Source organism: Pectinophora gossypiella, chromosome 10 (assembly GCF_024362695.1).
Source record: "Pectinophora gossypiella chromosome 10, ilPecGoss1.1, whole genome shotgun sequence".
Classification (NCBI taxonomy): Eukaryota; Metazoa; Arthropoda; class Insecta; order Lepidoptera; family Gelechiidae; genus Pectinophora; species Pectinophora gossypiella.
This window is the reverse complement of record NC_065413.1, coordinates 15646822-15674585: the sequence shown is the minus strand read 5'-3', so window position 1 is coordinate 15674585 and position 27764 is coordinate 15646822. Positions and strand designations below refer to the sequence as shown.

At 37.9% G+C, this 27764-nt stretch overlaps 1 protein-coding gene across 1 annotated transcript in view; it reads right to left on the bottom strand.

Moving 5' to 3' along the window:
* Nucleotides 1–1727: 1727 nt before the first annotated feature.
* Nucleotides 1728–27764, bottom strand: part of LOC126370000 (uncharacterized) — a 31932-nt gene continuing 5895 nt past the window's right edge. The window contains exons 2-5 of the mRNA XM_050014621.1: nt 22331–22582; nt 5775–5915; nt 4298–4357; nt 1728–3973 (exon numbers count right to left, since the gene is read on the bottom strand). Of these exons, the coding sequence (XP_049870578.1) occupies nt 3776–3973; nt 4298–4357; nt 5775–5915; nt 22331–22582 (651 nt within the window). The 3' untranslated portion in view covers nt 1728–3775. The remainder of the gene's footprint in view (nt 3974–4297; nt 4358–5774; nt 5916–22330; nt 22583–27764) is intronic.

Genomic DNA, 27764 nt, shown 5'->3' with positions numbered 1-27764 from the left:
TAACTATTAACAGAGATCAAAATAGGGATAGCAGAGAAACTACTTCGGAATCGGAATTTAATTTCTTTACAGGCTTTTCTTATATGTAGCTACTTTTAATTTTGGAGTAAGTAGATAAGAATCTTCCCTAATGTGCTGAAACGTAGAAAATTGACTCAGTTTTATTTTGTAACAAAACTTTTCTATCATAAACACATTTAATTTAAATATATGAAAAATTACGACACTACGTACTTGAAAGTACAGCCGATACTAAGGGTTTGATTCTCTAACAGTTATATTTATATATATACTGAGGTCAAACTCCTCCACGTTTTGGTATTTCACTAATTTCAATAATATTTACGACAAAACACAATCAGGAATACCATCAAGTTGTGGAGTTGGTATGTGTTTTGACTGTCTAGAACAATACGTTTAGAAGCAGGCAGTAGTTGAATTTTAAACAATCAATTTCTTCTTATTAATTAAATAACGGCCTCCGTGGTCCAGTGGTTGAGCGTTGGGCTCACGATCCGGAGGTCCCGGGATTGAATCCGTGCTTCGGAAGGCACGTTAAGCCGTTGGTCCCGGTTACTACTTACTGATGTAGGTACGTAGTTGTTACATGAATCATGTAAGGGGTCTTTGGCGGCTCAATGGTAACCCTGACACCAGGGTTGATGAGGTTGGTAATCCACCTCACAACCCCCACGATAGAAGAAGATTCGACTTGCCTGTGCTTCTAACATGAGTATTGTTTATAACTTCGTTCATCAAAGTGCATTGACGCCAAACAATTCAATTATATTTTAGACATTATTGATAATTTAAGTATGTTAATGCCCTATTTTGTCGTTAGTACCAATACCCGATAACCGATTGATAACCTCTGCCCAACCTTATAGAGACCTTAGGATTAATTTGTTTATTTATTGAATGCCAATTCATCTACTGACTGCTAGCTATTATAGTAACTAACATCATGTAAAACCATGAAGATAAGATAAGAGTAACCCATTTGTTCGGCCAAGTAGCTAATACCGCTAGTTATATAATATATAATCGGTATGTATGTAGGTATAGTATATTATATATGTGTATATATTTATAGAGGCTTAGGCATATATATTTGTGTTCCCATAGTTTGTTTTTTTATATATTTATTATTATTATTTTTAAACGGTTTTATAATGTAAATATTATTATTATTATGTATTTCATATATTGCACCTCTTTATTCATCCGCAGATATTCTTATACTACCCCTGAGTTGGCTGGAAGAGATCTCTCTTAGAGATAAGTCCACCCTTGTAAGCGTCCATTTCATGATTGTGATGTAACTAGTTGTTAAGTGCAATTAAGTATGTAAAAATACCGTCTGAGGCTAACCAAAAAAAAGATACGAGTGTGGAGTGGGTATTATTTTATCGTGTGGGTTGTAAGATCGCTGATCAACCTCAGCAACCCGGAATCAAAGTCTTAACGTGAGCATGGAATCATCTTATTTATTTGATTCACATCATAATTAAACCAAATAAGTCAAAAAGAAATATATTTTTTAATCATCTTAGACTGACTTTTTTTTAGGCATTTTATAATTAATCTTTGAACCAGTTAAATCATAATTATCATTTCAAGAATAAAATTTATTTACGGATTTGCTAGAAAATTGTGTTGTAATTTAATATAAAAATGTTCTAAATTCAATTTTTAGAAAACGTGACAGAGAAATGAAACTTAAAAAATATTTGTTAAACTTTTTTATTACGAAAATATTTAAACATCTATTAGAATAATAAAATTAACAACAGTGTTTTTTGCAATACAAAAATATTAATTGTCCAACAACAAATTGTACTATAGCTTGTACTTAACTAGAGTTTAATACGAATTAAATTAAACTATCACAGTGTGGCTAAGTACTGCATTTTAGGTTAGCGTTAGGTATTGTAACGGTAACATTTTAAACACAAAGCAATCTCGTTTATTCTCCTAGACTATTTTTTTTATAAAATCTTATTATAAAACATGCAATTATAGTGGTTTTAGGCCAGGCGCGCACTACGAGTTTTTCGCCGCGCGGCAGAAAAATCAGCGGCATAATGTCGCACTGTAATACTGCGCCAAACAGTTTTAAATTGTATTGCGCGCACTTGACGGCAGAGCCATCGTAGCGGCGCAGTATTACAGTGCGACATTATGCCGCTGCTCTTTTATGCCGCGTGGCGAAAAACTCGTGCGCGCCTGGCCTTATTTTCTCAATGTCCGCAATACAAAGATATTCATAAATTACTTATTATATTTATCATGTATCAGAATTTGAATGCAGAATGACTTCATTCTGCCAGTAGGTACTTACCTACTTTATTGTTGTTTTGTTCTAAATGTAACAACAATAAAGTATTTAGTTCTAAATTCAAATTCTGACACACGTTACATTTTTAACGTATTATCTCAAAGACCAAGTATTGGTCTTTGTATTATCTAAAGACAGTACTGTAAACTTTTTCGTTTTCGTTTTTTTTCGTATACTTTCATCACTACATTTCTTATTTAGTGAAAGTTCAGAATATAATTACATTGAAAATATATTGAATATTATTGGGACCGATTTGGAATTTAGTCGGTAGCTCCTTTTTCTACATAAATTCAACTTAAAAATAACATTAACCAATATTTACAATTCAATAAAATTTACGTTTTTGGAAAATTTATAATTTAAAAAACTTAACCAATAATAGGATTTCGTAAAAGTATGGCACAACTTTAGCTTCAACAAAAATATTTTTTAGGAATAATATTAATTTTTAATAAATAAATACGATCCGTTCATTAATTTTAATGATATTCATACAAAAATTGGAAATCATCAATTTTACACACCCAATCATTTAATACGTATTTGGTTTAGGGTTCATAATTTTCTCACGTTCACAATTTGTCTATCTCTCTCTGACACTCAAAATTCCTGCCATTCCTTTCCTTCCTAATCTATCTTCAGAAGGAAAGAAGGAGAGGAGAGGGGGGAAACACACCCCACTCTTGCGCAGTTATTGTTGTTGGATACCACGTCTTGTTTCTATTTTTAAAATATTGCCGTTCGATCACGTATTTTATGATTGTTGAATACAAAAAATAAGATCCCATTCATACTTAAAAGTACAATTGTATTGCCGTTCGATGCATTTTATTTTATTAGGGAATCTTACAGAATTATTTACAAAACTAGATGTTGGTGGGTTCTAAAGCAGCTCGCGTGTCTTGTATGGCGGCCATCTTGTTTTTCCGCTTTTTTTTACCGGCGATCTACAAAATATACTTATAATAACAAGTAAAAGTCAACTATAAGTTACTACAAACAATTACAAAATATTTATGGACAACCTGTTTTATCATAAAAATCGCAAAACTATTTTCAGGTTTTAACAGCTACTTTAATTATTTGGAATCAAAACGTGGGATCCATCTACAAAAACGATGCTAACACAGACGGACAAAACATGATTTTATTTTATTTTGACAGCTTTTTTTTAAATAAGTAATATAGGCTCGCGTTTGACCACAATCTCACCTGATGGTTAGTATCACGATATGGTCTGGGGTGGATCACGATCTGATTATAACGACAACAACAACAACACTGTGTTTGTTGTTGTTGTGTTGTTGTTGTTGATTATAACGAGTTAGAAAACAGACAGATCTAAAATACCTTCTATTACAATTTAGTGTGGTCAAACTAATATAAAATAAAACGTCTGTCTAATAGCATCAGCACCAATTCTTTCTTCTTCTTCTATCCTCTGGAACACTGTCGTAGGACTGCCACAGCTTGAACGATATCCGAAGCGGCGTTTCTGCGCAGCTTATGAAGTCGTCTTTGCGCATGCGTGAGGAGATCCCTGTACATGCGTCGAGAGTGTTGTATGTCGTCTCGAACTCGGTGGATTTCGTCTAAAGCTTGGCGACGGTAACGCTTCATTTTTGGTGTCGTCTGAAAGAAGAAGATAAAGTTGATTGAAATGGCAATTTTAGAAGCGTGGTGTGTGCAAATTCAAATTCAAAAATATCTTTATTCAGTGGGTAACATAGTTACACTTTGAATCGTCAATTTTTAAATAACGAACGTCTCATCCGCCTAAAACTACTGCGATGAAACTAACTCTCCATTATGTATTTTTTGACGTGACTTATTGTAGATTTGCCGCAAATGGCATCAACTTGCTTCAGCCACCATTATGTCTAACTTGTATAATACTCAGAAAGACCGATTCAGACCGACTCAGAAACAACAATTATCAGCTAATAAGCGACTTACCTCACATGCAAAGCCACATGTCTTGAACACTTTGTCGGCTCTTCGTACGTAATCTTCTGACTGAAACAGAAAAAAAGTTTACTTGTCACCACTATGACCAGTGATATGACATTCACTGGAATGTCCCCAAAGAGGCAGCGTTTGTGACAATATGTGCGTCGTATATGGCATCTACTACTTGGCCATATATAACATGGCAAAGTTCTAAATATTAATTATGCTGAATTATCCAATACTTATCCTAGCTACAGTGTCACAACCCGGACACTTCATACAAAACACCTCATTTTACACAGATACGACACACTGACGTTATCGTACACGCGCATCTGTGTGTGTGAAGTCTGACGCCCTTACGATTGAAGACTAAAGTAACACCGAGGGGGTGAGGTAAACCTAGCTCAGCCACTGGAGGGGAGCGCAGAGTTGCCGTTCTATAGTATTGTTCCTTGTTCTATGACAGTGTGGATGGATCGCATGAGGAAAGATATCGTGCCTGACTTTGCTAACTGACATAATATCTGTAATTTTTTGCTAAAGTGATTTTTGTCTTACTGACAACTGTAAAAGGTGCAAATCAGTTTCACTAAAAATAACAGATACGCCAGTTCGCGACATTAGAGACGATATGTGCCTGACAGAGATAGAAGACACGATAATATTGTTTCCATCTAGAGTGGGATAAGGACAAGATGATGTTTACGTTTACCTTAGAAATCAGAAATCAGAATCATTTATTCAACGTAATTATCATGGATAAACTTGTTGAAGTTCAATGTAACATTTTTGAATTTACGTCATATCGCAAGGTGTTATGGCTGAAGAGAAGAAATGACAAGAAACTGCAACAGCAACATATCTTTTAAAAACCAATGAGGGTTTACATTACAAGTTATTTAATAACTAGAACACATTCAATACCAGACATTTTTATCATTTAGGTAGTCATTAATCTTATAATAACCTTTTTTACATAAAGTAAGCTTCACATGAGCTTTAAATTAATTTTCTGAAAAATTTAAAATATTATGAACCAAAAAAATAATAATTTACATAATCTAGAATTTTGAATAGCAATTTTATTTTTATTTCTTGTATTGTATTGCCTCCAACACAACCTCCGTGGTCCGTGGTCTAGTAGTAAGAGCGTTAGGCTCACGATCTGGAGGTCCGGGTTCGATTCCCGATGGGGACATTGTCGAAATCACTTTGTGAGACTGTCCTTTGTTTGGTAAGGACTTTTCAGGCTTGAATCACCTGATTGTCCGAAAAAGTAAGTTGATTCCGTGCTTCGGAGGGCACGTTAAGCCGTTGGTCCCGGCTATTGGCCGTAAAAACACCTCCACCAACCCGCAGTGGAGCAGCGTGGTGGAGTATGCTCCATACCCTCTCCGGTTGATTGAGAGTAGGCTTGTGCCCAGCAGTGGGACGTATATAGGCTATTTATGTGTTTTATGTATTGTATTGAAAGTATTACCTTATTAAGGTGCATCCGGAAGACGACCATATGTCCTAAGAAGAACTTGTGGTGGTTCTCCCCGCTGAAGGTGGCGGCGCGGTGGGCATTGTACTCTATCTTCTTGATTCTCTTCAGGAACGTGCTCCGGCAGTGCTCGGGCTGGAAGAACAAACACAGATATGGGAATGAAGCATCTCATTCATAAGCTCACGGCTACAACCCAGTTAGAGGTACATCCATCGCAAGATGACCTAAATACCCACACTTCACCAGCTTTCTGTTAGACAAACGTAACACATCATCAACGTTGGCACTTCTGTCGTGGCGCATAGGTACACAAAGTCATATAATTGGTATACCGTAACTTGGGCTCGGTGGCGCAGCGGTAAACGCGCTCGGTCTGCGATTGTTGAAGTAAAGCAACTTTCGCAGAGGCCAGTCATAGGATGGGTGACCACAAAAAAAAAAAAAAAAGTTTTCATCTCGAGCTCCTCCGTGCTTCGGAAGGCACGTTAAGCCGTTGGTCCCGGCTGCATTAGCAGTCGTTAATAACCACCAATCCGCACTGGGCCCGCGTGGTGGTTTAAGGCCCGATCTCCCTATCCATACATAGGGAAGGCCCGTGCCCCAGCAGTGGGGACGTTAATGGGCTGATGATGATGAACTTGGGCTCACAATCCGGAAGCCCCAGGTTCGAATCCCGGTGGGGACATATCACAAAAATCACATTGTGATCCCTAGTTCGGTTAGGACATTACAGGCTGATCACCTGATTGTCCAAAAAGTAAGATGATCCGTGATTTGGAAGGCACGTTAAGCCGTTGGTCCCGGTTACAACTCATTGATGTATGTAAGTAGTCGGTACATGAGCCATGTCAGGGGCCTTTGGCGGTTCAATAGTAACGCTGACACCAGGGTTGATGAGGTTGGTAATTCACCTCACAACCCACACGATAAGAAGAAGAGAAGACTCTAAGGGTGGTATTAATAAACTAATCTCAGCTGAGACTGCCCTCAAGGTCATGCTCAAGTCCCTGTTTTTATATAAGAATTGACACATTGACATGATTTTGAGGTCAATCTCCAAGCTGAGATTAGTTTATTAATACCACCTTAAGTCATGAATCATTTGTGCCCTAAACAATTATTAGAATTGTAGCGTTGACAGCGACTCCACCATAAAGTTCATCATATCCAGCTTACGACATCGTATCAACAGTGGCTTCAAGTTGTCTTTGATTACTTGTGGCTCTGCCCACCCCATTAGGGATTACGGGCGTGAGTTTATGTATGCGTATGTATGTACAGCGACTCCTCGATCGGCGACTGCTTGACATCGCGTCTGTCATTTACATGTACAAATTCAAATTCAAATTCATTTATTCGTCAACATAGGTAAAAGAGTTGTTACAATATAATATAATGTCGCACTATGTCGCACCGTTCGGTATACGAATTTAAAACATAACAGATTATTAAATTACAAATAAAATTATTAAATAAATTACAATAACATTAAATATAATCAAAATAGAAAATTAACAAATATATTGTAATAAAATGTCTTTTCAATATAAACGTTAGAAAATTGTATGTCAAATAGGTAACATTAAGGTAAAAAAATAAAATAAAAATAAAAATACAAATGCTAATAACTTGCACAATGGTGTACTTAAATCTAATTCCACTTTCCATCAAAAAATTCCCTAATATTATATAATATATTATTAATCAGAAATTAAATGCTTGTAATTTAAATTTAAATGAATTCAGGTCACTTATGGCACGTAAACGTTTTGGCAGATGATTGTATATACGTGGCGCCATAACAAAAACACTTTTGCTAAATAATGCTGTTCGGGTCCTCACAGATTTTAGCATGTCACATCGACGAGTACAGTTCAAAACACATGAATTATGTGGTTTTAGCTTCGGCTGTTACCTACAATATTAAATAAGATACGGTTGTTGAACTATATTGTCAGCCTTGGAAACTAGTTTAACGTGAAATTTACAACTCTTTAATGAAGGGAAACAAACCCTAAACAAACTCAAAATAGATGCACCTAGTCACCAAAGTTCACCTTCGAAATAAATATCGGCACGTAATATCTGAACATTGGTCAGTAAAGACGGTTTTCCACTGAAAGCTGATTATGTGAGAAGCGATAATTTTACTGCCGTTTACTAATTGTGTATTAATCAAATTTGGAATGTCCTTAAAAAGGTAAAACCGGACACAAACATCAGTATTGTTTTTTACGCGCTTACGCGAATTCTACATAGGCTTGTGAATTACATAGCTCCATTGTTTTAAGTTTACGCGGTTATTATCGCGCGGTTTATCGGGAGTCTCATATCCCCATTTAAACGCGATAAGAACCCGTTATTATATGCTTTAATTACATAATTCCATTAAAATCTGTGCACTTATTCCAGGCGCGGTCTATATATCATAAACCCTTTATCTTTATTATTTTTCTTTTTCTTGCCGGACTAGTAAAATCTTCAGGATAGGTAAGCGGACCCTGTGAAAAAACGGGATAATGCTATAATAAGGCGGTGGATATTTTTATGTTTCGATAACTTTAGAGGTGCGTCCGAGGCCAGAGTGAACAGGCACTTTCTGGGCGAGCTCGCTCCATCTTAGGCCTCGTCAAAGCCTTCGGGCAAGTCTGGGGCCAAGAGCAAACCCATCAAAGGTAAAAAAGATGTCCTTTTTGATACCCCAGGAGGGTTGAGAAAAAACCAGTTCCATCCGGATCTAATATTAACTGAACTGAACTGGTTTTTTCTCCAACCCACAGTAGACCCGAATAGTACTTATACAGAGTATATTCTGATCTTTGAGACGTTATTACAAGCTCTGTTTATAATTTTATCGCTCGTAATGGACAACAAGCTTTACACTGTAAATAATATTGACGTTGTTTGGTGGCGTGTAAAATTAAATAATTCAGCGCACAGTGACGAGCGCTATAAACCCGTCGATATTGGCCGCAGATGATCTCAGTCACCACGTGTGGCCATAAAAAACGCGGCACATTTTATCATGACGACTTGTGAGCTTTGATTTGACCTTGGAGTTTTACAATGTAACGTACAGTAAAGAGAGATAGATAGAAACGCTTATTATAAAGGGACACCACAGAACAAATATAAAACAAAACACGGAATAACACACGTCCACACACACACACACACGCGCGCGTGCATAATCATCGTCGGAATGACTTACCCACTGTTGGGTATACGTCTTCCCTACTCGATCCCAACGACCCGATTACTCTAGCCATAGAGGCAGCCAATCAGCTCGCGACACCAAACACTTCAGGACCCCGATACCGACCCCGCCGGCGTGGTCGACGACTTCCCTCAATCAGCGCTTATCGCTATCGCTATACCCACTAGGGTCGATAAATTTCTTCCAAATATTTTTCCTCTCAGACGACGCCCTGAGCCGAGGTTCGCGCCCAACTGGGCACCCTTAGGCCTATTGTCTTAAATGTTGTACCGGGTGAGAGTCTTCAGCGCTCCCCATTTGTCCGGCCAAGTAGTTAATGCCATCTGCGGCAAATCTACAATAAGTCACGTCAAAAAATTTAAAATCCTACTCGATCTGTATTATATCGCTAAGAAGGATCATAATGAAGTATGAGCCGTACTCTCTTGAATATTTGTCAATTAATAAGTATGTCAGCTTTCGGTTTTCCTTTCTTTTTTCGTTTTTTTTTGCGTCAACTTTGATATACTGGAATGGAAAATGCTACACCGACAAGAGCGTGACTCTTAAATTGATGATGATGATGTCAGCTTCATCTTAAAAAAGACAATAATAAATTAAGTCTATATTTAATTTTGAAATGTGGTGTTGGAGGAGGATGGAAAGAATAAGTTGGACAGAAAGGGTTACAAATGAGGAAGTGCTAGTAAGAGTAAGGGAAAAGAGACAAATACTGAGAATTATTGAGGACAGAAGAGGCAATATGATTGGACACCTAATAAGACACGACGAATTCATTAAAAACATCATAGAAGGAAATCTAGAAGGAAAGAGAGGAAGGGGAAGACCAAGAAGAGCTTACATGGAACAGATTAAAGAAAAGGTTAACGTCGTGTCTTATAGGGAAGTCAAGGAATTGGCCTTTGATAGACTGGAATGGAAAATGCTACACCGACAAGAGCGTGGCTCTTAAATAGATGATGATGATATTTAATTTAATAATTAATGTAATTCATATGTAAGTAATGTAATATAATTTAAAAATGCACCTTTGTAAATGAAATGACGTTCTGAAATATACAGAATGTATTTTTATTATTTTGTTTTGATTATTGAATTTTCTTAATTAACAAAAAATAAAAAAGTAATGGTCTTTCATTGGCCTGTCATTTTCTTATCTGCCTGTATGTATCGGGTAACAATGACACAGGAAGATAATTCACAAAATGAAGAAGGAAGGAAGTGAATCTATTCACTCTATCTATTCTATCTAGCGGTTCGAAGAGGAGGAATGTCGACCACGTATGGATAGAATCCCCCCCGCGTCGCGTCGTCCGATGTTGGAAAGGAGCAGGTGGAATCTGCTCGTGCATTCCTCAGCTATCTAGATATTTACCTACATCATTGACCTAAATTATAACTTTCAAACACAAATCTGCGACATGCGTACAGTTCTGTGAAACAGTTCCAAAATATAATTAAAGTTTTATTAGTTTTGCTAAGAATCGTAACTAGTAAGTATAATGAGTGCTCAGACGCTGGTTTAATGGCCACACACGCCGCCTGTTGGCGTCATTGTCAAGGTTTCCCGCTGACGTATTTTAAATGAAGATCGCAGATTTCAGTTTCAAATATATTTATTAGTTAACATAAAGTTAACATAACATAAAGACCTGCTCTATTGATGCGAGTAATACTACTGCATAAAGTCTACAAAAGCAATATGGTATTGCAGTCATATATAAACTTAACAGCCTACATACTTCAACCAAAGGGGGTATGGAGCATACTCCACCACGCTGCTCCACTGCGGGTTTGTGGTTGCCGGGACTTCGAAGCACGAATCATCTTACTTTTCGGAGAATCGGGTGATTCAAGCCCGAAATGTCGTAGTCGTAACCAAAGGACAGTTTCACAAAAAGATTACAATATCCTCATCGGGATTCGAACGAACGAACGAACGCAGATCTCCAGATCGTGAGCCTAACGCTCTAACCACTAGACCACAGAGGCTGTCAAAACAATACATTAAACCATATTCACGTGGAAACAATGAGAATAATGTTGCCACCTGTAAAATATTACAGTCGCAGGTTTATGTTAGTAAACGTCACCTATGCATCATCACAAGATGACTCAGAAGCTCAAATGTATTGAAACATGATAATAACATTTTATTGTAATGCAGTGTTTCAATGTCTTTCAATGGCCCTGATTCTGCAGACACATCCTAATTTTATTGTAAGTAAGTTATACCTGTCATTTTCTTGCCGAAAAGGAAAGGGACGGATGCTTGACAGCTGTTAATTTTAAAATGAATGAATAACCCGAGCGAATAAAATAAGCTTCTCGTTCATATTATGCAAGCCATTTATCGGGTTATTGGTCAATATAAAATTTTAGAAGGGTTTTTTTCTGCCTGAAGTTGACGTGTGTTCCATAAAATTTGTGCCTGTCGATTCTTTTTCGGCTGATAAGAAAATGACAGGTAAGTATAACTTAAAATAAACAAGATGGTGTATACATGAATCAGCACCATTATATTCATATTATTTTTTGTCGAACGTCTCACCACCAGAACAAATTAATAGAGGTGATTCATTTACTATTAAGCAAAATTGTGTGACTAATCGGAAACTTTCTTATTCTTACCCAAAAAAAATGTTTTAAAATAGTGCATCAAGTAAACATAATATCCGCGAAAATATGCAGTAGACAAATATAATGACGTGTTTATCTTTTGAAATAAAAATGCAAAACAGGCTAATGTGATGGTCGACATTGAGACATGTCGTGAAAAATGCTATGATGTATGATGAAAGGAATTTTAAAGCCTATTTTATAGAAAATTATCCTTGAGCGAAAAAACAATAATTATTACACTCCCGCCCATTCTCTGGATATAAAAACGTAGGTGTGTGCGTGTGGGTGTGTAAGGGTGTGTGTCAGGGTGTGTAAGGATATGTGAGAGGGGGTATATGTGAGGATGTGTGTGCGTGTATGTGTGTGTGTGTGTGTGTGTGTGTGTGTGTGTGTGTGTGTGTGTGTGTGTGTGTGTGTGTGTGTGTGTGCGTGTGCGTGTGTTTGTAGTGAGCATGTTTAAATTCTCAGATATGCGTTCTATTATTACCATGAAATAAACATAAAAAATGCACAAGAAGCATGCTTATTACATAAAAACATGCGAACATAACATTCCGAGGATTCCGTGCTACGGGTAAACCCAAAAAGTTTCTTGCCAATAAATTTGCAGACTCACTTTCGTTCTGACCTCTTGACCGAACGCATCATTTACACAATTTTGTACTTTATAATTAATATAAGTTCAAGTTGAAAAATTGGGTTTTATTCTAAATTAAAACTAACATTATGTCTGCTTAAGACACCGGCCATTTTTACAGTAAAGGAAACAGTCAACAGGTGAATAATATTTGAAAAATCAAACATGGCGTCTATTCGGTAGTACCGTCGATATAGATACAGCTATCATTCACTATAAAGGTCACCCGTAGCGTTGAACTTCACGCTAGGGTATTTATAGACGTGAGCAGTGGCATTCTGATGTGTATGAGTTCATTAATTAAATCCATTGATCCGGCCAGATAAGACTTGGCAACTTATCAATGTTTGTGATTTGATTTGTGTTGTTTTTAATTGACGTCGCGTAGTGGCCATTTACGGAACTTATCTAATGGCGGGTTTAGGCTGAAGTTACGCCAATATTTACTACTGGGGTGGGCAGAGTAACACTAAATCAACAGTTGATAATGTGCAGTCACACTTTTTTATCGTGTAATAAGATAGATACAACGAACTGCACGATGACAGGTTTATCTGTGGTCGAATTCTTTCAAATATGATCCTCTCAAACGATACCCGGGCGCCCTGAGCCGAGGTTCACGCCTATTAGGCACCCTCAGGCCTGTTGTCTTAAATTTTGTACCGGGTGAATGCTCAAAATAAAACAAATTATATACAAATTACACTTACACTAAATTTTACTTAAAAAGCCCGCCTCCAAACGTACCTGGCGCTAATGGCCATAATGCTGGCTGCGTTTCCGCGTTGAATAGCTAGCGATATGCGTTGCACCAGGTACGATTCTGAACGGAGATCTGCACTATTACTGAGGAGTAGCCAACCGAGTTTAGACACACACTTTATCGACAAAAAATTGTTCCGATAAAACTTAGCTCCGGCAAAACATAGCTTAGACAGAACGCAGCTCCGGCAAAACATAGCTTAGACAGAACGCAGCTCCGGCAAGACATAGCTTAGACAGAACGCAGCTCCGGCAAAACATAGCTCCGGCAAAACATAGCTTAGACAGAACGCAGCTCCAGCAAAACATAGCTCCGAGAGAACGCAGCTCCTCAGATAGATAGAATTATTCTAAAAGTAATTTATAGTTCAAATATGATTCCTGAGACACAAAAATATTTTCAATAACAATACATGTTTACGAGACCGGATCCCCTTTAATTAATCATTTAAATGAAAAGAATCTGGGTTACTGTTTAACAAAATGGAATCTCCCAATCGTTTTACCCTTCCAATTGTCATCTTGTCAATTGGCTTGCACTCATCAGCTGATTCACCGGCAGCCCACCCAAGTGTTGACACCATTTCTCGCTTACTCATCACGACAATGTCCAAATGACGCTGATCTGCAGACCTAGCATGTTATGTAATCGCGACGCGACGCGAGGCATCCGCGATTTTTTCAAGACGTTGCACTCCATAGGAAATATCGTTTATCGCTTATAGAACAGCCAGGAAAAAGTATCGGCGTCCGAAGCAATCAGCTCGCGACACTATACACTTCAGAACCCCGATACCGACACCGCCGGAGTGGTCGTCGATTTCCCTAATTCAGCGCTTATTGCTATTGACCCACTGCGGTCGATTAATTCTCTCAAATATCCTTTCTGTCAGACGATGCCCTGAGCCGAGGTTCGCGCCCAACTGGGCACCCTCAGGCCTGTTGTCTTAAATTTGGACCGGGTAAGAGCCCTCAGCGAACCCAAATCCGGCCAACTAGTTAATGCCATCTGCGGCAAAACTACAATAAGTAAAGTCGAAAAAAAATAACAGAAAAAGAACAAACAGATGCCTATTTTTATAAGAAATGTCAAAATTGACAGTTTTTAACATTATTTGTGTGACACTTATAAATCATATTCAAGTCGCGAGCAGGTCGATGTGTGAACGAGGACCCTTAACTCGTCTGTCAAATTTGACAACTCGCGCTTTGATTAATTTTATAATAAGCTTTTTTACATTTTTTTTTTTTTTTTTTTTTTATTTATTTATTCATTCATTACAAAAGATATTATAAAATTCTTACATTACGACACTGAAACCCATAATGGGTTTAAGATGTGTCAAATTCACGTCAGGCAGTACAGGTATAAATTAACCCTTAACACAATAAATTTAAGGTTGAAAAAGTAATATAGGTACAATACGAATGTATCCGCGGGTAGTAACTCGGTAATCAATTAACAAAATATAGTTGGACGGTCGGACCGGTATATTGGTAGGCACAGGCGAGTGCAAGTGAGTTTTACATTCGCCTGTCCTTTACATAGTGCTTTGGTGATAAGACATACAGGAGGCTCCTTCTTTGAGAAAAGATTTTATTTTATTATTAAATTTTGCAGTACCGAATTGTGTTCTTATATTATGAGGTAGTTTATTTAGCAATTTAGGTAAGATAATTTTGGCAGTCCTTGTTCCGTAGTAGTTGGTGCAGGTAGGAACAATGTATTTTTGTGCAGTCATAGCGCGGGTGGTTATCCTATGGGATATTTTATTCAGATGAACGTTACTGGCAGAGTTGTTATTATATTGTTTTAACAGTGTTAATTCAAATTGTTCCGTTATTGGTAAAGTGTTGAAATGATGAAAAAGTTTATCGGGATTATTTTTATATTTATTTAAAAGACTCAACGGTGAAATAGTTTTAAGTATGCGCAACTGAATTTTGTAAATGTCGTTTAAATAGGTCGGGAATGTTCTGCCGTATGTGCTAAGTCCATATGTTACCACCGAGTCAACCATTGATTTATACATGAGTATCAGCGTAGAGGTAGGCATGCGGTGTTTCAGGATTCTAAACTTGGAGTAAAGTGACCTTAACCTAGTACATACTACGTCAACGTGTTTTCTCCAATTAAATTTATGGTCCACTACCACACCTACATATTTACAATCTGATACTAATGCTATGGGAGGACAGCTACAATTGGATATGGGGTTATGTAGACACAAATGTGAATGAGCAACTATCTTAGGTTTAACTTGGGATTTGTTATGTGCAGAATGGATATGTAGCAAGTTAGTTTTGCCTGAATTCAGTATTAGGCCCATATCATGGGACCACTTGCTCACATTATCAAAGTCCTGTTGCAGGCATCGTTGAGCTTCCTTTATATCTACATGAGCAGAAACAATGGCAGTGTCGTCTGCAAATTGGTACATAGTGCAACTTTTAATCATTTTGGCCATGTTGTTTACGTAGATTATGTACTCAATCGGCCCCAAAACAGAACCCTGTGCTGTCCCATATTTCACATCCATTCTAGCACTCTCAGCGTCACCTATTTTAACGAAAGTCTGCCTATTCCTATGGTAGTCCTGTAACAAGTTTAGTAGAGGTCCCCTGATTCCACATTGCTGCATTTGACTGTAAAGTGTTTGGTGCAAAAGCGTATCGAACGCTTTGCTATAATCAATAAAGCTTACCAAAACGTGTTTTTTGTTATTTAGATGCTCATTGATCTCATCGCTAAATAAATCCAGCATTTGGGTGGTACTTTTATTTGTTTGAAATCCAAATTGATGGGAAGTTATAATGCTGTTCTTTCTTAGATATTGCTGAATTTGATCTCCAATGAATTTTTCTACTAACTTATTTAGGCAGGGAAGTATGGTAATAGGCCGGTAGTTGGAGTATTTGGCGTGTTCACCCTTTTTATAGATCGGTCGAATCATACCCAATTTTAGGTCGTTTGGATATATTCCCGAAGTTATACTCGCATTAATTAAAGTTTTTATTGCTGGTACTATCTCAGTTGCGATGGCTTTAATATCTTTGCTTCGTATTGAATCGGCTCCTGGAGCTTTATTGGTATTTAATTTCATTATGAGTTTCTCAACATCTTTGTTAGTAGCTGGTTTTAGCCTCATGCTTCTGTCGGGAACATTGGTATAACTATGAGACTTGATTAGAGGTATTGAACAATCTGTTTTAATTTTATCAACACAACCACTAAATTCTTCAGCAAAACGGGTAGTTGCTTCATTAAGTGTTATATCGGACATATATTTTAGTACATTATCCTCTATAGTGGAACGTCCTTTGCCGGTCATCTCATTAATAAGATTCCATAGTTTACGTATATCGCCATTACAGTTTATAATCTTTTCCCTAATATTTTTGCGTTTTGATTTATAAATAGCCTTACTTGTTTTATTTCGCAATTTATTGTAGGTGAGCCTCAGTGTCGAGTTAGAGGGGTCATGTTTCCATTTAAGAAATGCTTCATCCCTTTTTTTTGCTAGGCCATTAATATATGAATTATAAACATTGGGAGGTAACTGCGTATTTTTTTTAATACTTTTTTTGGCATAGTTATAGCATTCATGAAAGGAGTCAGATATAAAATTTAATATATTATTGGGATTAGGCATAGAAAAGACATGAGACCAATCTATATTTGAAAGTTTTTTATAAAGTTGTTTATTATCATAAACTGTTACGCGTTTCGGAGCATCCTGTATGCGACAATCGCTAACGAGCGCAAGCGCAGTCATACAGTGGTCAGCCAGTGCTGTACATAACACGGCCGAATGCGGATCATACTCATAGCTTTTAACAAATTATAAAGTATTACATAAAGTAAGCTTCACATGAGCTTTGTGCGTCGCTGATGTTAAATATAAATAAAAAACACAATACAAAAGCTTTAATGCACATATAAAGGTGACAAGAGAAGTACAATCGGCGGTCTTATTGCTAAATAGCAATTTCTTCCAGACAACCTTAGGGTGAATGAACTTGCTACATATAAAAATACATGCTTGACTTTTAGAAATAGACTGTATAATTTAAATTAACAAAATTTAAAAAAAGCAACAACACCCTACGCCATGATGTTAGAAGGGTAGAAGGAATGTTAAACGTGGTGTTGCCATAATATAAAACAAATTTTAGTGTGTAATACAAATACTTTCAATTTATTTTCTGACAATAATCATCAAAAAAAAAATAACTAAAATATTTTTTTTTTATCTAGTAAGTAGTCCAACAAACGTTATCTCTAGATATCTGACATTCTGTCATGTAAAGAATTTACTATAATTTCTCATGAATAATTCAGACATTATACAAATTATTGGTACGAGAATGCATGTGGTTATGCAATTATGCATTCATTTGCATGTGTAACCTTCAACGATAATTGACGCAAGGACGCTGCAGATACAGCTTTCATACAGCTGTCGGACAGCCTACGCTTCCCATTTGACCGGCCAAGTAGTGAATGCTGTCCGAAGCATAACTACCATTTTTATTTGTCTTGACCAGATTGTCCGAAAGTAAGATGATCCGTGCTTCGGAAGGCACGTTAAGCCGTTGGCCCCGGTTACTACTTACTGATGTAAGTAAGTAGTCGTTACATGAGCCATGTCAGGGGCCTTTGGCGGCTCAATAGTAACCCTGACACCAGGGTTGATGAGATTGGTACTCCACCTCAGAACCCACACGATAGAAGAAGATTTGTCGTGACTTACGATCACGCAGTGGAGGTTTATATCATGACTCATTGCAGATTTTTTTAAGTTGACATTCACTACTTGGCCGGGCAAATGAGAGGGCTCTCCCTTACAATCACTATCGATTTGTTATTAGTTTTAGGCGGATGACATGTTCGTTATGTAAAAATTGGTGCTAATTCCTGTAGACACCATCTCATTTTAAGTTATACCTGTCATATTTTTATCCGCCGAAAAGAAAAGGGACGGGTAATCGACAGGCATAAAATGTACAGAACACACGACAACTTTAGGCACAAATCTAAAAGTTTACATTGGCCAATAACCCGTCATAATTAAGTTGACAGCACACGTCACACAGTTTGCATACCAGCGAGATACCTATTTGATTTTATACATATTTGATTTTGAAATTGAATTGAATCATATACACCAAAATATATAATATCTTAAAGTATATTTACTGTGTCAGTGTTCAGATGCATACACTAACTGGCACTCCAATTGCCATTTAGACATGCGCAAGCGCAAGCTAATGCATAATCACGATTATTACTCCTATTTCCAGTAAACAGATTAGATTTTCGGTTGTTTTGGGTCATGTTTGTTTACTTATGAAAATCAAAGTCTTTCGTAATGTTGGTCAAAGTAGGTTATGGTCTATTATAACAACAATTTCATTTTATTAACAAAACCTCGCGCTAGTTTTAAATCTAGTTTAAAAGTTTCAATTTTTACTTGGAATGAAAATAGAACGTCCATTTTGAAGTTTTTGGGATGAAAATCAGATTAGAAAGTTATTTTCCAAAAAGGCGCGTTTACGAGGTTAATTTATATTTTTTTTACGGTGCATCAACAGCAGTACTTATACAAACACACATAATAAAATACTCATAGAAAGAGTTCCGGTATGCCTTCCAATTACAGACACACACAACACTGACTAAAATAATAATGAAAAGTAGGAACTAAAGTTAAGAAATTAAAAAGAAGAATAAGTAATTGAAAATAAAATTCAAAAATATAAATCATGTAATCTTTTTTTAAATATTATTTAAATGATATGACAAAAAAAGAAAAGAAAAATTAAAGCTATTGCAAAATTATATGCTTGCAGCTTCTTTTCCCCGGCTATGCAGGTTGTGAGAAGCTGCACTAATTTTAGGCGGATGAAATGTTCGTATGTAAAAAATTACGATTTAAAGTGTAACTTTATCCAAATTTTATCCAATTCACATTCACATTCAAATCAAAAACTTCTATATTCAGTAGGTAACATAGTTACACTTTGAATCGTCCTTTTTTCGAACGGGTCATGCGCCTAAAACTTCAGCAGGTTCTCAAAAAAAGAAGCTGCAAGAAAATAATTCAAATAAATGAGTAATAATACATTTATCTAAAGTGCAGTTTCACGTTTGGCTCGACCATTATAGACGGCGATACGGCTCACCACCCATAACTTTGATCTAACAGAAAGCTTAGTGAAGTGTGGGTACTTAGTTCATCTTGTGATGGATGCACCTCTGACTACCCCAGTTAGGATATAGTCGTGAGGTTATGTTACTTGGCCGAAGAAACTAGATCAGTATCTACATAGATAATCTTTAGTACTTACCAATCGATATATATCAATAAAACAAATAACACTTGATATCTGTAATGACCTATCGGACTAATACTAGGTTCCTGGTAAGCTCTACTATCTAGGTTGCATTCCTGCGCGTGCGCATCGCAAGTGCAGCGCATCATACGCACCAGTTGTCTGATGTGTTGTATGCAAAATGCATTCATAATTATGTAAGTATATTCGAAGTAAATCAAACGTGTTATTAAGAGTTTGTGCTCTGTCCTCAGACTGAACACTTTAATAATAATAAAATCCAAACACAGTGGCAAGTAAGAACTGTTAAAACGGTACCCATAGTTGTTTCCACCACAGGCGTCATACCTAAAACACTCCACACTAGTCTCCAAACTCTCAACATGCATCCATCCACACTCACACTTCTTCAAAAAGCAGTAATTCTAAATACATGCCGCATCGTCAGGAAGTTTTTATCGCTAAAACAATAAAAGCACTTGGCTACGGCCCGTGCGACTTGAACCTCTTCGGAGAGGATTATAAATATATAGAGATAAATAATAATAAAACACTTTATTGCACACAAATTCACAAAACATTTACAGGATAGTTAAACTTATTCTAAGGTGGTCAAAGGCGGCCTTATCGCTAAGAGCGATCTCTTCCAGACAACCTTCGACAAGGGACTTTACTGCAAACATCATAAAAATATTCCACATCCAGTTATTTAATTATGCCTTCCAAACAGCAACAACAACCAACAACAGCCTTGCAACTGTGGCGAAATATCGGGAGTCTCATATCCCTGCTTTAAACGCGGTAAGAACCCGTTATTATGTGTTTTAATTACGCCTTCCAAAGCAGAGAATTATCTTACTTTTTCGGCCAATCAGATTCAGTAGCAGTTATGGTTAAAATATATTTTTTAATGAGCCTACTGACTCTCTAGTGAAGCCTTATCCTATCAACAAACATGTAGCCGCTTATCTTGATGACATACTCAATCAACCGGAGGGGGTATGGAGCATACTCCACCACACTGCCCCAATGCGGGTTGGTGGAGGTGTTTTTACGGCTAATAGCCGGGACCAACGGCTTAACGTGCCCTCCGAAGCACGGAATCATCTTACTTTTCATTTCAGGTGATTCAAGCCTGAAAAGTCCTTACCAAACAAAGGACAGTCTCACAAAGTGATTTCGACAATGTTCCCATCGGGAATCGAACCCGGACCTCCGGATCGTGAGCCTAACGCTCTAACCACTAGACCACGGAGGCTGTGTCTCTACACAAACAAACAGGTAGCCGCTTATCTTGATGAATCTGCTATAATTTACCTTAGCCCTTTTGCGCAGGGTCGTATTTCGCAAACTCTAGGTCCCCTTATCTCGCCTTGCTCTACTTTTGAGTTTATTCTAAATGTTTGTTTAAAACAGTTCGGGAGGGTCTTAGCATAATGATAATAATTGTCTTACTACGTAGGTACAGTCATGAGCAATATAATGTACCCTTTAGGACTCTGTCGCACTAACATTTTTGACATTTAGTGAGACTTACAGTTCAATTTGTCAAAAAAGTTAATGTGACATGGTACCAAAGTGTATACGTATTAATGCTCGTACCACTAGATGCTGTTGTGACTAAGATTTGTCATTTTAAAAAGGCCATTTGAAACAAATCGTCCAAAAAGATTTTTCACAACCGCTCACAAATTATATTGAGCGCTTCGACCAATAAACGATACGAATGCTATCTACGTAGATGGACGTCAAACGGCTATTGGTCAAAAGCCTTTTTTTAATTTTTTTTTTCTTTTTTTTTAAATCAATATAATTCGCCCCGCGGTTATCGTGCAGAGCGTACAGGAAGTAGTAACAGGAACCAATGGCTTAACGTGGCTTCAGAAGCACGGATCTTACTTCCGGTCAATCGAGTGATCAACTTGTAATGTCCTAATCAAACTAGAGATCACAAAGTGTTTTTTGTGATACGTCGCCATCGGGATTCGAACCTGGGACTTCCGGAACGTCAGCCCAACGTGCAACTACTGGACCATAGAGGCCGGCAGTCATAGTGTAAAGGTATTTGTGATCAAAATAATTAGCAAAACTTTTTTTTTGTGATTCCTAGTTTGGTTAGGACATTACAAGCTGATCACCTGATTGTCCGAAAGTAAGACGATCCGTGCTTCGAAAGGCACATTAAGCCGTTGGTCTCGGTTATTACTCACTGATGTAAGCTATTAGTCGTCTCATAAGCCATGTCAGGGGCCGATGGCGGCTCAATAGTAACCCTGAGACCAGGGTTGATGAGGTTGGTACTCCACAACCCACACGATAGAAGAGAAAAGAAGCAAAACTTTAGGCAATGATATTTAAAATTAGTTTGTGACGTCATTATCATCATGAATTCTATTATTAGTATAGGCTGGTAATCATCTAGGCAGTAATGATTATATAAAGAATTTAATGTTTAACGTACAAAAACATATTTTCGCCAAAGGGCAATGCCCTAGCAAAGTCGAATGTCTAAATATCTATACAGAGTGTTAGTTACATCGTAACGAAAACTTTGAGGGTTGATTCTGACCATGATTCTGAGTTGATATCTACATAACATAAATAAACATAAACAGCTTATATACGTCCCACTGCTGGGCACAGGCCTCCCCTCAATCAACCGGAGGGGGTATGGAGCATACTCCACCACGCTGCTCCAATGCGGGTTGGTGGAGGTGTTTTTACGGCTAATAGCCGGGACCAACGGCTTAACGTGCCTTCCGAAGCACGGAAACATCTTACTTTTTCGGACAATCAGGTAATTCAAGCCTGAAAAGTCCTTGCCAAACAAAGGACAGTCTCACAAAGTAATTTCGACAATGTCCCCATCGGGAATCGAACCCGGACCTCCTGATCGTGAGCTTAACGATCTAACCACTAAACCACGGAGGCTGTCGATATCTACTATTTAATTAATTTAAAAAAAATACTTACAGCACTACTGATGAGCCCTGGGTCAGTGACATTCAAGTCTCCGACAGCTTCGACTTCAAGCCTGGACACATTCCTGATGAATTGTTTCAAGCTTTGACTGGCTCGAGCCGAGAACTCTGTGTAGAGTAGCAACGCGTCGGCTTTAGTCGTCTCCAACTCCTGAATCAGCTCTGGGGTGTACCGTCTTTCGACGTCTTCATATCCAGGGTCTTCTGTTGTCGTTGGAGCTACGTCTACCCATATTGATGCTGGCTGGAACGAGTAAAGTTTTGTTTTTACTAATAACATAGGATAACACAATATAGGAACCTTATTGATATCACGTTGTTTCCAGGATTTGTGCCCGATTAATGGCAATAGGTTCACCCCCTATTTCATGGGACTTAAACCATCGAATAAGGAATATTACTACGTTAGAATGGCAACACATCACTCCCTGCCAGAGGCTGAACAAGATTTACCTCAACCAGGGATCGAACCGGAGTTCCTTGAATGCCGTTAAAAAAATATACAAAAGGGGCTTATATTCCGTTAGAGGGGGTGATGTCAGCTACCAGTAGAAATAGGTGCGGGCGGAGAGTTACCTCCAGGAGGTCTAAAACGTTCACATTGTTGCAGTTCATCTTAGAAACCAATATTGCTTTTTGACATTTGTTTGCTTTGCGCACTTAGTTTTATATACGCAAACGTCAAATAGCAATATTGCTATTTACTTGCTTTTTAGATGAATTGCTTCGACGTGGCGTTTTTAACCTCCCAATTCTAAATATATTATTGTTTTTTATTCTATGAGACGGTTAACGAAGCGGTGAAGGAAAACATCGTGAGGAAACCCACATTCCCGAGAAATGCATTTTCGGAGGTATGTGACCAAACCTGTATTGGGCTGGGCAGGTGCTTCTGTAAAAACCGGACTTGTCAAATCGTCAGGTTAGGTAGCGGACCTTGTGAAATGGGACAATGCTAGGGGGATGATCTCATCCCCAAGCATAGTTAGGTAATTATTTTGTATCGCAAAACCTGACGGAACCTTGTTACCTAACGCCATCTATAAACTAGGCTGAAGTTACGACTCTGATGTCACAAAGGAAGCATAAAACTGAATATAGTTCCTCCTCCAGTTATACTGTTAGTTATTTACAGTAAAAATGCTGTAAAATTACGCAAAGTATTTTGCACAGTGCAAACTTTTCATTGACTTCGTAATAACGTCTTCTCAAACCTTGAGTATCAAAATTGCAGTTTTGTTATAATGTATATAATCAAGGTCGCATTCCTCGCTTTAATTACTTGCACGTCAGAAATGGGTTTTCAAAAAAAACATAGAACGTAATCAGCTGATCTTCTCGGTCTTGTCGTGAATACCAACAGAGGAATTGTGTCCCGTCTGATAGTGGCCCGAATAAGATTGTTAAATCTCATTGTTACAGCGTAAGTGCGAACGCGACAGAAAATTCGCTCTCTCTCCCTTACTCCTTACTAAAACTTTTCCGTTTCCATTGACGCGGAGCTGTACGGAGAGGAGCGGAGATGTGCAGGAATCGACCAATCACCGTGAGGGAGAGAGTGACAGAGCGTATGCGTTTTTCGCTCTCTCGAACGCTGTGATTGGTCAAATCCGCACATCTCCGCTCATCTCCGCGTCATTGAAAACCCGGCCTAAAACTCATACCGTGTGGCCGTAAACAACATTTTTAAAAGTTTTAAATAGGTACCTAAATTTCGATGGCCGTAAATTAATCGAAACATTTTGTATTTTAAGGGGCTTAGGGGTGCCACTTTGAGATATCGCACCACCTAAATGTTTAGCTAGGGCCGCCACTGACTAAAACGGATTTATTTGATAACTATTGCGTCATTTATGAGACATCATTGACACCTAGGTATAATGTAACATTGCCATATAATTTTGATTATGTAATTCAAAGCCTGTCTATATTTAGCCGGCGCAGGAGCGAAACGGAGTATATCTGATACTTACTTATTATGAATAAAATAAAACAAATATACTTTATTAAATTGCACACTAACAGAACATGCAGACATAAAAAGTAACAACAATACAAATGTGCGGCCTTCTTGCTCTGAAGCGATTTCTTCCAGGCAACCGTTACTAGGAATCGGTAATAAGAAAACATGGATGCGGGGCGGCAACAACAAGAATTAAAAAAAAATGTAGATGCTGTTTTTTTTTTGCCAAGAAATGAATAAATCCATGATAGTGTCCCGGGTTCGAATAGCAACTCGGGTTCTAACCTATTTAATTCGAATTTAAGACTTTGAATTCATGTTAAGATCATAGATAAAATTGATATCACGTGGTTAGGTTAGAAGATAAAGTAATTTAGATAAAGACAGAGAAATGCATTTCTCGGGAATGTTGGTTTCCTTACGATGTTCTCCTTCACCGCTGAGCACGTGATAATCATTTATGATCCAAACATGAATTCGAAAACAAATTCGACGAGATTGGTTTAGGGCTGTGCTGTATTCGCACTTGCGACCTCAAAGTGAGAAGCAACCGTTCTACAAACTTTTGAACAATGAGAACTAAGAATTAAAATAATGCACACCAAAATAACTTTCACTTGCAAACACCGAACTATATACAAGAAATTAGGAACGCAAACTATTCGTAAAATGTATCAAGGTGACGTCATTACATGCAAACTTCATGACGTCATGACGTCCAAAATATTGCATCGCCAAAATTAACTTTCATTTGTAACGTAAAAGGTATTTCAAACAGCGTACTACAGAAACGTAAGCTATTGGTAAAATGCATCAGTGACGTCATAGGATGCACACATGACGTCCATATTGTTTGGCCTTGCGCAAGCGCACCGACGCGACGCGCATGAGCGCTAGTAATGCATCTGACGGATTGGCATTATCAAGGACTACAGCGGCTCGCCCCAGATTAGCCTGAGTACAGATTCTGTTTTCGTACATAGATAAACTCACATGAACAGCATTTACACGTCCCACTGCTGGGCACAGGCCTCCCCTCAATCAACTGGAGTATACTCCACGACACATTCCAACCCGCGAAGGGAAAACCAGCCTAATACAGGTTGGGGCACATATCTCCGAAAATGCATTTCTCGGGAATATAGGTTTCTTCACCTTCTGAATAGGTATATATTGACTATTTCTGTCTGAATCAGAATCAGAAACATTTATTCAACGTAATTATCATGGATAAACTTGTTGAAGGTCAATGTAACATTTTTGAATTTACGTCATTTCGCAAGGTGTTATGGCTGAGGAGAAGAAATGACAAGAAACAGCAACACATCTTTTAAAAACCAATGAGGGTATACATTACAAGTTATTTAATAACTAAAGGAACACATTCAATACCAGACATTTTTATCATTTAGGTAGTCATTAATCTTATAATAAGCTTTTTTACATAAAGTAAGCTTCGCATGAGGTTTAAATTTATTTTAAAATGTTATCTGGTATTTTATTGTAAAAACGTATACGAGTACATAACCCCAAATTAATACGTATATTTGCATGAAACACTTTTTTATGTGTCTCAGATGCGGAAGAAATGTTTATCCACATACCATCTGTATCAATACCTATCAGTTATTTAAAGATCCCTCTCAGTCCGTTTCATTGGCGATCGGTTGGTAGACTGTCATTATGAAATTCGTCATTCCTATCATATGATTATATCTATATGAGTTTGTAGCATTATCCTGTTTTTCACAGGGTCCGCTTACTTAACCTGAAGATTAGACAGGTCCGGTTTTTTACAGAAGCGACTGCCCGTCTGACCTTCCAACCCGTCAAGGGAAAACCAGGCCAATACAGATTAGGTCAAATACCTCCAAAAATGCGTTTCTCAACAAACATCGTGAGGAAACCCACATTCCGGTGAAATGCGTTTCGGTCGACCTAACCTTTTATTGGGCTAGTTTTTCCCTTCAAGGTCAGACAAGCAGTCGCTTCTGTAAAAAAACCTTAATAGGTGATTAGAACGACATATCACTTTATACTTGAATGAACCTGCAACCACCTGGCAAAGAATGCTTGATAATATTACGAAACATATTCATAAAGAAGAATTATGGATGGATTTGGCGGAAGAGAGGAATGACGATTACTCCACCGACAAGAGCGCAGCTCTTAAATATTGAGAGTATTCAATTCAATACAATACAAAGACTCTTTATTGCACTTGAATCACTTTAAAAATACATTAGATTACATACATTCAAATTCAAAAATATCTTTATTCAGTAGGTAACATAGTTACACTTTGAATCTCAATTTTTACATAACGAACGTCTCATCCGCCTAAAACTACTGCAGCTTCTCACAACCTGTATAGCCGAGGAAAAGAAGCTGCAAGAAAAACCACGGAACAGGGCCCTAGACGTTCTTTAAACAAATAAGTAAACAAAATATTGTTATACAATTGAGTAATTTAGCTGCCTAATATTAGTTCTCAGACAGTTAATCCCATGGATTAATATCTTCTAAATAATCACTTATTTTATTACACGTAAGTACATATTCATACAAATACAATAGGACTCAAGGTACAAGGCCTCCACGCCTGATTGAACCGGCACTCCTCACATAACAGATCTTCACTCCTCAATCAGCATACTTAATAATAATATGATCAGCAAATTATAATCACATAAGGCGACTCCTTCGGTCACGACCACTTAGTATACACTTTGAAACCATGTCATATTAACTTTTTTGACAAATGAAACCGTAAGTCTCATTAAATAATGTCAAATATGATAGTGCGACGGGGTTCTAAAGTGGGTAAATGATATTGCTCATGACTGTTCACGAAACTTTGCACAGATAGATGATTTGGCGATGCAGTGGTCTCACCGAGGCGTCATGGCCATAGAATAAGGAATATTACTACATATAGAGCCGTATATAAGGCGAAAGCTGATGGCAGGGCTGGCAGAGGAAGACCTAGAAGTACTTACATTGACCAAATTGGAGATGTCCTTAGAAAAGTTTTAATACGATCTACTCTAACCGGCGTGCGTGTATTAGCGATTGATGAATGTGAAGCAAGAGAACTGTGTCAGGATCAAAGCAAATGGTCTCTATAGTCTCTGCTTACCCCGGTGGGAAATAGGCGTGAATTTATATATGTATGTATAGAATGGGAAGGGATGTAAGGGGCTCCAAACGACACCTTTCGGAGCCCAAGCCAACCTCGCCTGCACGCGGTACATCCTGCTATTCAACGAAAGAGGCTCTGGCGACCCACCATCCAAACCCCCCCCAACATGACCTCTACACATAAGAAACGGCCCCCAGTCCCCGGCAGCCCCGTTGTCCGTGGCTACGGTAGCGGCTACGGTAACGGCGGGGCAGGGGGTGCGAAGAATCTCCGGGCTGGATTCGGCTACCACTAACGACGACTGTACCTGGCAACATATAA